The 12,176-nt window shown below is 31.0% G+C and overlaps 1 protein-coding gene across 1 annotated transcript in view; it reads left to right on the top strand.

Moving 5' to 3' along the window:
* The window catches only part of LOC129222416 (cell adhesion molecule Dscam2-like), a gene marked incomplete in the record, with an annotated part of 184,272 nt that overhangs the window by 46,591 nt on the left and 125,505 nt on the right, over positions 1-12,176 (top strand). Inside the window, 2 exon segments of the mRNA XM_054856926.1 lie at positions 7,278-7,453; positions 10,114-10,383. Coding sequence (XP_054712901.1) covers positions 7,278-7,453; positions 10,114-10,383 — 446 coding nt within the window.

Here is a 12,176-nt window from a genome sequence, read left to right on the forward strand (position 1 = left end):
CCCTAGCGAAAACAAGGGATCTTCGGCGGAAGGCTGCCCATTCGCGCCCTGTGATGTAGGCTCGTGACGTTTCAGAAGAGCGCACTTTTGCGCGTGGATTTTTTAAAATTCATTAAAAATCAACCACGGTGTTTTAAAATTCGGCGATGGTGAATTTTTTAGTTTTGAGGGTCAATTAACCATATCCAATAGCCAAAATATGAACATTTAATAGGTTGTAACTTCCCTATTGAGAGGGACACGTCAGAAATGTACTTTATGAGTGCGATGCTATGTTTGCCCTTCTGTAGCGGCTTGAGCGGGGTTTGCCTAAAAAGGAAGGTTATATAGGTAAACCACCAACGATCTCTGCAGTTTTTTTGAAAAAGTTCCGTTCGTAAAACAAGTGTTGAGGAGTTAACGACCCGGGGCTGGACTTGCTGTCCACGCCCGGGTATAAAAGGAAGATGATGCAGTCATGCTTTATATATATTATATATTATATGTAGTCTAGTATAGTTTTCGATGTTTCCTGTCCTGCCATTGTCTTATTTTCAATCTATTTAATACATTAAGAATTTAATTATGTTGGAAGAATGAAAGAGAATTATCGTCCAGTCCATGATGAGAAGTGAAATATGAAGAAATCAAGGAAGTCCTGAAAGAAATATTCCGTATCATTATAAAATCTATTCAATGCAAAATCAATGATGACTACCAACAAGAAGAACAATGAATTTCCATATCCGACGTTATTAGATGAACTGTGTTAAAATTCCGAATCAGCGATTCACATGGACTCCAACAAATATGACAACCTCTACAATAATAGTGTAATTTCGGATGAAATTTACCAGTGCAATAGCGGGCCCGCTCATCATTTAACGTGAGTAATTTGAATTATAATATTAAGGTACCTTATAACTGCATATATTTAAAGTTATATCTTTACTTATATTGAATCTTGACAAATGAAAGATAAAAGATAAGAATGTTCTAAATCAGATATTTGATACATCTCAACTGTTTTCAATAGTTTATATTTTCGTGCGGCTAGCAATATTATGTACTTCCACTAAGTGATCTAAATTTATAATATATCATCATAACTAATAATACTGTATTATAAGTTTATATTCAAATTAAATATTTGTCTGTAATTTATGCTTCATGTGTTATTTTGTGCATGTAGTAATTCTTTGAAAATCAATCAATTTATTATTACAGCAAAAGGAGAATTAATCAAATCATATATTTTAATATTGCATTTTAATATACCAAACAAATCAGTAATAACCATTTTTCCTCAACCTTCTTCTAATGCACGGTATGAGCACCATCACAATTATCTGATCAACTTTGTTCATCAATATATTTTTTGCAAAAAGATTTTTAAAAACAATTGCATTTACTACAAGTTTTGGGAAAAGTGAAAGTTTTTCGTTCACTTATGATACTTCTTTACAGACAACCCCGCTTTTAAATGTTCGGGAAGGGATGATTTTTTAATTTGCCGAACGATACTCTGAATTTTACCGAATAATAAAATACGAGCATGAACACACTCGTGCATCTAATGAGAAGAGACATTAAACATCACTATTTAAAAATTTCAAACAGTTTTGCAGTAAAGTGCCCAAATTTACAGAATCATCAGAAAAAATTGTCGACGTAGAACACTTTTGGTAGTTCACAGTGACCTCCCATCAGGGCGCCGCTTCCAGTGGCGTTTTGAAACAATAAAGATATTACAACGGCAATGATAGTAGACCGGTGTCCGTACATTGGCGCTTCGATTTGTAGTCAGTGCGGAACCAATGCATTGGTTAAGAGAAAAAATTAGAAACCGATTTAACAATCCAGGGTTTACACTGGTTTTTGGCGATGTATCAATCCAACGCCCAGCCCTAATGCATATGTAAAACAACATGTTTTATACTTACAATTTGCATATTCGCGGCGAACTTCCCTTTTCTGTTCAAGGAGTTCTGTTCACTTAGTTGCACAGTTGAATCCGCATTCCATCAATAAATTCTCCGGCTGACTTTGGAAGGTTCCAGTGCTGAGAGGGTTCAAAGTGGACAGCATCTGGAATGTTAAAGTGCTTAGAATAATATGATTCAAAGTTCTCAAAATAATGCTTTTTTTAATGATTGATACATTTTTTTTTTATATTCATTTCCTTAAAAAATTATGTATTATATTCATTAATGTAGATAATAAGCATGTAAAAGTTTGAAAGAGAAGGGGGGGGGGGAGAGAATCAATATTTAAAATTGTTTTCTTGAAAACTTAAGTAGTTAACTAGAACTAGATGCTTCAACTTGTTAATTGAAATCTAATCAATTGCAAGAAGCAAATTTATACAGACCATAGTTGTTATTCATAGAAATTAAAATAAATTAATAAAAAAATTAAAAAAAAAACAGTAGTATTTTAAGTAATAAACAATATCTTTACATTAACCTTACATATAGGCAGAAAAAATTCTTCATTAACAATAAAACAATCAAGACTCAATGGTGTCCCATCTAACAATTACTTAGTTATTCGAGACAATTTTGTAAAATATCCCCTTAGCAAACAAAAGTTTTTAAAAATCTTAGAAGTTTTTTAATTTTAAAAACTTGTCACGATGTTTTAAAGTTTAAACAAAGGTCTACGGAAATTAAATGTTCAAACTAGATAAAAAATTAATTTTAAGCAGCAATCATCGTTAGAGAATTCAAAAAGTATTTATTTGTAGTAAAAATGTAAACACTCACCAGCAATCAATTCCGGATGAGAAGATACAAAAACTTCGTATTCGGCGATAAACGTTTTCTGACCGCTACGGCATCCGCCATTGCTGCAAAACAAACCGTAGTCTACGAACAAACGCTAAGCGTTTCAGTTAATGCAGTAATCACTGCTGTGGTTCAAAACAATTTGATGTTGATGGAGAAGAGGGAAAAGTTCGAAAAATGTTCAGCATACAGCTATCTCCATGCAAGAAATAAACAACGTGCTTCGCCGCCATTACTCAATACTAAAAAAAAACTTCTACGCTGGAGATATTCCGTTTTTTCATGGATAAAAGCTCCCTCTAACGATCGCATACGGACATGTTCTGTTAGTGTGCTAAAGTAAAAGAAAATTTCCAGTAATTCCAGGAAAAGTTCCGTTTTCAATCCAGAACGGAACTTTTCTATTTATTAGGGGAAATTGTACAGTAAATTTACGGAAAAGCATTAGTAAATTAAATGAAGCAATTTTACAGTGTTGCTATTTGCTCGCCCATGTTACGGTTCCACGTTATGATAATTTGCTCGGTAAAAAATTCTTAAAATTAGAATATAAAAGGAACAGAATCGAATTTTCGAAAAATCGCTTCGAGATGCACATTCTCAAGCTCCAAACTAATTTTGTGTCAAATTTCATTAAAATTGGCTGGACGGTTTAGGCGCTGTGCGCGTCAAAGAAATCCAGACATCCAGACAGAGAGACTTTGAGCTTTATTATAAGTAAAGATTAAAATTCGAAATCAAGACACCATTTTAGGTTTGCATGCTAATAGTGGCAAATAAATAAACAAACCTCATTTTTGCTTTTATTCAAATAATCTTAATTCTTACTGAACCAATTTAACTGTCCTTAGTATCGGATCTATCAAAGAAAGACTTTAATTCCTTTAAAAAAAAATTGGCGATATTTCTCTATAATGTATCAAGTATTTGAAACTAAATCTGTTTACTTGAATAGGAAATGAGGAGTCTTAAAAATACAAGTGAATCAAGTTTTTATTATATAGGTTTTTTTAATTGGTGAGTCGCTATTTTCACACAGTACGTCATTTATCTTTTAAACTTTCAAAGACAATTTTGGAAATAATAAGTTATGAGATTGTTCGATTTAGCTTCTAAATTGCACCACTGTAAAAATATAAAAATGTGCTACAAATGTTTTAATTAAAAACTTGAATAGAAAAAGATAATTATTAAAAAAATATAGCATATATAAAATGTGTGCAATGAATCCTTAATAATATAAACTGATGCTTTATTATAATTGAGCAATCACGATTGCTTATTGCTTTCATTTGACTGTTTTTGGCGTCCTATCATTTTATTTTCCCACCGCCACCCTCCGCACCATCACCGTCGACCGGCTCCTCACGATGCTGCTCCTATAGCGAAAGCCGTCTCCAGGTTGCATCCATGTCCTACACACACACACACACGCATACATACACAACTACACACGCATACATACACAACTACACACGCATACATACACAACTACACACGCATACATACACAACTACACACGCACACATACACACACAAACACCTACACAAACACATACACAACTTGCCACACATTCATGCCTGCACACAGACACAAACACATATGCCTACACACACATACCCCCCCACACACACATTCATACACACAACTACCCACACACTTATGCCAGCACACAGACACAAACACACATGCCTACATACACATACCCCTACACACAAACACACATACCCCCCACACACAAACACACACGCCTACATACACACACTCGTGATTGCGAAAAACATAATTTGAATTCAAGATGTCAAAATTCAAATTATTATTATTTTTTTTATATTATTATTATTATTATTTTTTTTTTTGCAAAGGAAAATTTGGTACTAGCTAATGCATATTCTTTAGTCAAGCAGTATCAGGTTTATTGTCTACGAAAAAGTATCAGTGTATAAACAGCTACTAAAAACATCCCTTATACAATTATTTACTTTTTTTTAAATGTGAAATACATGGGGCAATAAATCATTCCTAAAATTTATAATTAACTCCAGTCTAGTTTGACATTAAGTTGCGTTAACACGCAATTTTAATCATAATAAATTTAATTTTATCGTGTCTTCGTATCTTCTGAAAAAAGTTAGTTTTTTTCCTCAGAGGGTTGTCGGAAAAAAAATCTTTAAATATTCAACGTTGTCAATACACTTCGTATTCATCAAAAAAAAAAAAATCGAGTATCTCGCATTCCAAAGCATATGTATGAAAAAATACATTTGCTATTAAAATATTACCTATCTATAAATTAACGAAACTAACAAACATATTTCATATATTTCTGCACTTGAGCTTAATTAGGCTTCGAAAGCTTCTTTTTTCCCCCAAATAATTCTGCAACATCCAATGATAAAGCATCCTTAATTAGTCTTATCAGCAACACACGTTTGGTCATTAGTTTATATGATAAAAGTGAAATTTTGTTAGCCTCCCAATCGATATTCCATAAGGCTTTTGAAGACATAAGACGAAGTGTAACAGCACAAAAGGTGACAGCCGAGGCAAAATATTTTCGTTCCCTTTGAATCCCTTCTCTCATTTTCTCTTCTATAGATTAAGTCTCCTTAATGAGTTTTTTTTATGAAAACATTATATTTTCTTACTTGATAATGTCATCTACATGCAAATTATACCCAAAAATAAATTTCTTCACTCTTTAATGTGATAACAATTTTTGTTTCGCTGTTTAGAGCCGTTTCGTCGAAAATAACTTTACTGTAGGAAAACTGATGTCACAAAAGAATGAAAGATGAATTAATTGGATCTTCTTCCATAACATGAATAATTCTATAAAGCTCTTAGCAGAAAAGTATTAAGTTAAAAAATGCCATATTTACATGATTCTTTTGAATAACAAAGATGTAGTTTTTAATAAACTATTTAAACACTACATGCGTTCATATTTTATGCTTTTTTAGCAGAAAAAGTATTCAATCAAAAATTGCTTGATTATTTTGAAAACTAAGACATTTTTTTAAGTAAAATATTTAAATGCGATGTATTTTCATATTTTATGCCTTTTTAAAAATGTATTTTCTGTAAATGTTCTGAATAGATAAACGGACTCTCAAAAATATATAAAACATATTAGACTGATTAAAAATAGATAGTTTAAAACTTTATAGTTTAAATTTTGGTGGAAACGACTTAAATATGAGATTTTTTTCAAAGACAAATACCTTCTAGATTGTTTTAGTTTACTTCTGAATTACAATGTGTATATTTTTTGAAAGAACTAAGTTAAGATATAAGAAATATTTATTACCTGCTGCAGTATCTCCTGGCACGGTTTTTTATTATTATTAACATTTTTTAAATATGTGTACGGTGAAAAAATGTCGTCAGAGTAAAAGATGTTCTCACACTTCAGTTCCGCACAAAAACAAATGCCTAAAGAACGCTTAAATGCTTCGCAACATTTTGTTTGAAAGCATTATGAAACAACGCATTTCATAAAATATAACAAAAAAACGTTGGAAAAATCAAACAAGGCAAGCACTTACTTTTTGTTTTACAAAAAAACTTTTAAATCCTTGGAAACATTCCTTGGGCGAATCAAAATCTCTGAGACTTGTTCAGTAACTTGTTCTACTCCTGAATCCCCTTGGCGTTCGAAATGCTATGTAAGAAGTAAATCCTTCCATGATGTTTACGGGCCTTTTGTGATCGATTTAATATGACTGCACAAAATGGCTAACATTGGAGAACAAATTAATTACGAAAAGTATGCTAATTTTAACTTATTCCTTGCTCACAAAAGCAACGTTTGGTTTTAGTTACAGTCGAACCTGTCTATCTCGAATTTTACGGGAGAGAAGAAAAAATCGAGATATGGAGGTTTCGAGATACAGAGGTTTTGAAAAAAGTTCTAAAAACAAGTAATTGGAGCAATGACTCGAAAGTAAAACTTTGGAAGCAATTTTACTAATCAACAATGTCCCCTTCCTCTCAGTTTCAGAATGGATATAATTGCTGGAAAACTTGCTTTTTGTACATAAAGTTTTAATTCTGGAGGATTATGTGACTGCTAATATTAAGAAAAATGCTTTCTGTCTCCAAATTGCAGTCAATAAAGATCGTTGGGGATGGAATTCAAGAAAGATACTTTAGTCGAAATTCGAGTTACGCAGGTTTTCAGAAAATTTCATTCGAGACAAACATGAGGGAAAACATTCAATTAATACTTTATGTGCAGGGGAAATGAAAAACTTCGACACAGAGAGGTTTTCGAGATAGGCAGGTTGGAGATAAACAGGTTCGACTGTATACAGCAAAACTGCAAGAATATTGTCATGAAATATAATTACTTATAATTCCAGTTGTTTAGGAAATAAGGAGATAAAACCTTCATAAGTAATTTTACTGTAAGTGATTTTGCTCCATACTTATATTACTTTTTAAGCAAGTCATTGTATTACATTGTCTTTCTCTCTGGTTATTTAGACATGTTTTTTTTTTCATTTCAGGTGGCTTAAAGAAACTTCAAATGGTGTTTTCCCGGTAATGGAGGATATGAGAATCAAAGTAACGTCTGGCACTCTCCACATTCGAAATGTTTTGATAACTGACAGTGGGAAATACCAATGTATAATAACAAATGGCATTGGGGACAAAAGAACAGACACAGTACTTCTAGTATCAGGTGATTTTTAATACAAATATTTATTATTTTTTTATTTTTATATTTTTAAATCAAATGATATTGATACAGATATAATAGAAAAAAATTTGAAATTACTACCATGCAAAAGTTTTTATCACATTTAATTTAGTTTGTTCTTTATACGTAATTATATTCTTATGTTTTACTATATAACTGTAAACAACTTATTATATAGTATTTCTGAAAAATAGAAATACGTTTAGTATTTTTGCAATTTCCTGGAGATTTTTTGCATATGTTCTTCTTTTTTATTGTATTTTATTGCCTTTTTTTAAAAATAATGTTCATAAATAAATAGGTTTAATTAACTGCTTACTTTTGTGCGATAAGTTAAAAAATAAGTTAAAATTTCAAATAGTAATTATAATTGCAGGTTACAAAAACTCCTTTTCAGTGAAAAACAAAAACAAAACAAAAAAGCGATTAGGAGTGAAAAGGATATTCACTTTTTGATCGTCTTTTGGAATGGTCGGTTGTTGTTAGAAATAAAATGCAATCGTATGGAAAGTAAGCTGATTTAGCTTAGGATTAAATTTATGTGTAAAAATATTTCAGAAAATTTGCAGCTCTATTTTTCCCATGGTAGCGTGTTTGAATCGGACTTAAAATGTTTCTGCTTTGAAAATCATTTCGAGATGAGATGACGTTCTGACACTCTGTATAATACTGATTCGAATTGTTTAATCCTATGTTTTTGGTAATGCAGCGGGACAGTCCACTGGAGGGAGCTTTTACGACGGCAGCTTCGCATCGAGTGTTCTGCACAGAAGCACACGCCCTATGACGTGCAGATAGCATACTAAACTACGTCGCAAAATGATAACTTTTGAATAACGACTTCTAATATTTAAACGATCTGGTGTGTGCATGACTTCCTTTTACCCCAATTTAATGTCATTTCCCCATTGCTGGCAATTTTAATGGGATTCAATAGTTTACTCTCTAAATGTCACCAACAGTGGCAAAACTAAAACCAGTTTTAAAATTTAAAAAAAAAAAAATCGCCAATAGATATTAATGTCGATTTTTGAGTGAAAATGTTTTCGCAAATACAATACTTCCTTTTTTGTAAGAGGAAGTAAAAAAAAGTTTTTCTTTGGCATCCTAAACATGGAGAGGGGTGGGGAGGAATTATAAAAGTTTAAACGTACAAAAAAACCTTTTAAATGCGCTTATTTTTCATTTTTGTTCCAATAAAACTCCAATGCTTTCTTATAACATCCTTTCTATGTTGAATTGAATTTTATTACAATCTTTTAGCTTTTAGTTCGTTTATAAGCCGTAAAAGTTCATTTTAAACAAAAGGCATTTAATTTAAACGTTTCCATTATATTAGAGCAACTATTTAAATTATGCGTATATCCATAAAAAACGTTATTTGAAATTTAACTTCTTCCATTAAGCTCCTGAAAGTCATGTGCGATCTAAAGACGAAAGAAGTAGCATGAGTTTTTCCTTGCATCTTACTTCAGGGGCATTCCAAGGTATTTTTGACATTTATGTAGAGTCCGTAACGTGACCTTTTTTGCCATAACTTTTTAAATTACCGTTTGATTTGCAAATTATTTTAATTTGAGCTGGTGTGTTGGTAGGAAAAGATCAAAATAAAATAATATGCTAATCAAACAGTAAATTAAAAAGTTATGGCAAAAAAGGTCACGTTACGGACTCTACATAAATGTCAAAAATACCTTGGAATGCCCCTTCAATAATTTCATGACAAAATGTTTTTAACCTTTTAATGTAAAGTTTTCGACTAAATATAATACTTTTTTTTGGAATATTTTACCAGACGATAAGTATTTCATTACTATCGTTTTTACTTCCTTTTACAAAAAAGAAAGCATTGTATTCGCGAAAAAATTTTCACCCAAAAATCGGCCTTAATTTCCATTTTGCTCACCCCCAAATGAATGTTGAGTTTTTTTTTTTTCAACCCGACCACATGTGGATATGTGCCTAGGAACGTACAGACACCCGAAATATCCATTTTGAAGATCCCCGAGTTAATTACAACGAGTTTTCTCGTGACGTCTGTATGTACGTATGTATGTGCATATGTGTGTATGTGTGTCTCATAACTCAAGAACGGAATGTTCTAGAAAGTTGAAATTTGGTACGTAGTCTCCTAGTAGGGTCTACTTGTGCACCTTCTTTTTTGGTTGCATTCGGATGCTCCAAAGGGGGTCTTTTGCCCCTTTTTGGGGGGAGATCATTGTTAATTTCGCTGTAAACTCAATTGGTGTTATGATTTGGTGGACACTTGGCAATATATCGCCAGTCTTTTGGTCGCCAAGTTTTGTTGCCAACTTGGCGACAAATTTGGCGATTTTTTTTAAAATTATTTTTTCTAATTTTTATTTTTATTCTGCTTTCAATTTGGCCACTGTTGGTGATATTTAGAGAGTAAACAATTGAATCATATTAAAACTGCCAATAATGAGAAAATGACATTAAATTGGAGTAAAAAGAAATCATGTGATGCACACATCAGCTCGTTTAAGAACAAAATACGTATACTAATGCTCACAGTGCCTTCATAATGTAGATTAAGCATGTTTCACCGACATAAACAAAGCTTTAACTACTGATATACGAAGTTCAAAGGTTCCTCTAATTCCAGTTTTATGACCTTTCAGCGCCTCTTAAAGTAACAGTCATCCCCGAGCAACAGACACTGAACATTGGTGAAACCGCTGTCCTCAACTGCTCAGTCAGTGGTTATCCCATCCACACCATAACGTGGCGGAAGGATCAACGCCACTTGATAGCTAACTCAAGAGTTCAACTGCTTTCTAGAGACGTACTCCATATAACCTCAGTCAGGAGGGAAGACAAAGGAATGTACCAGTGCTTTGCTTATAATGATGTGGACGGAGCTCAAGGCACAGCCCAGATTAAAATAGGAGGTGAAACTGGTGTTTTCTGTACTTATTTATTTGTGTTGGTTAATTTTATTTATTTATTTGTTTGTTTGTTGGTTTCTCTACTGTCCATCTGTCAATTTATCTATGTATTTCTTTTCTTATTTATTTACTAATTTATCTTTTTTTTGCGTCATTTATTTCACTTTTCTTTTTTTATTTGCGTTGTTTTATTTCATTTATTTCTTTGTTTGTTTGTTTATAGGTTTCTCTTATGTCTATCTGTCAATTTATCTATATGTTTCTTTGCTTATTTATTTACTAATTTATCTTTTTTTTGCGTCCTTTATTTTTCTTTTCTTTTTTATTTGTGTTGTTTTATTTCATTTATTTATTTGTTTGTTTGTTTATAGGTTTCTCTACTGTCCATCTGTCAATTTATCTATATATTTCTTTACTTATTTATTTACTAATTTATCTTTTTTTGCGTCATTTATTTTCCTTTTCTTTTTTATTTGTGTTGCTTTGCTTCATTTATTTATTTGTTTGTTTTTTTATAGGTTTCTCCACTGTCCATCTGTCAATTTATCTATATATTTCTCTTCTTATTTATTTACTAATTTATCTTTTTTGCGTCATTTATTTTTCTTTTCTTTTTTTTATTTGTGTTGTTTTATTTCATTTATTTATTTGTTTGTTTATAGGTTTCTCTACTGTCCATCTGTCAATTTATCTATGTATTTCTTTTCTTATTTATTTACTAATTTATCTTTTTTTGCGTCATTTATTTTACTTTTCTTTTTTTATTTGTGTTGTTTTATTTCATTTATTTATTTGTTTGTTTGTTTATATGTTTCTCTACTGTCCATCTCTATGTATTTCTTTTCTTATTTATTTACTAATTTATCTTTTTTTGCGTCATTTATTTTTCTTTTCGTTTTTTATTTGTGTTGTTTTATTTCATTTATTTATTTGTTTGTTTGTTTATAGGTTTCTCTACTGTCCGTCTGTCAATTTATCTATATATTTCTTTACTTATTTATTTACTAGTTTATCTTTTTTTTTGCATCATTTTTTTTTCTTTTTTTCTTGGCATATTTTTCAGTTGCTCTACATATCTACCTATTCATTTATTTATTCATCTGTTTATTTGCTCATGTGCTTTCCTTATGCAAAGATATAAATTTATCTATTTATTTATTGATTTATATTAATTTGTTTGGTTATTTATTTGTTCATATGTGTGAGTGTGTGCTTTTTCTGAAGTTAAATTTAATGGGTAATTAGTTGATAAGTTATGAGTACAAATATACTCACTCATATTTATAGTTGAAAGGATTTTCTCTGCTCTCACACAATTTTTTAATATTTTACTTGGATAAAAGTGTCCTTCTGTTAAGTTTTTAAACGAGCTTGAGCTTTTTTTACTATTCTACTGTTACAATTCCAAGTAATTGTCACTTTTTTCTGTAATTTAATTATTGTTTGAGTTTTCTAGTTCACTTTCTTTTTTCATTGCAGTTTAAAAAATAGTGCATCCCATCTGTATTGTAATATTATCTGTTTTTTGCAGCGTTACAATTTCTTCAGTTTTGTTTTTCTTTGTTTCAGAGATAATACTGTTTTTTTCTTTTTCATATTTTGAGTATCAGTACATTTTCTAGACGCCCTTTATAATGTTTTTGGAACTTTAAGCCAAAAAATGCCTTTTTTTGTTTTTAAATTAATACTTGATTTGTAACTTGTATTTAACGCAAATCATTAATTTATTCCCAACATGCATTAACATTGATAGTATATTTTTTCATTCAAAGTCTGTATTAAATTTTTAATTTCAC

Source organism: Uloborus diversus, chromosome 5 (genome assembly GCF_026930045.1).
Source record: "Uloborus diversus isolate 005 chromosome 5, Udiv.v.3.1, whole genome shotgun sequence".
Classification (NCBI taxonomy): domain Eukaryota; kingdom Metazoa; phylum Arthropoda; class Arachnida; order Araneae; family Uloboridae; genus Uloborus; species Uloborus diversus.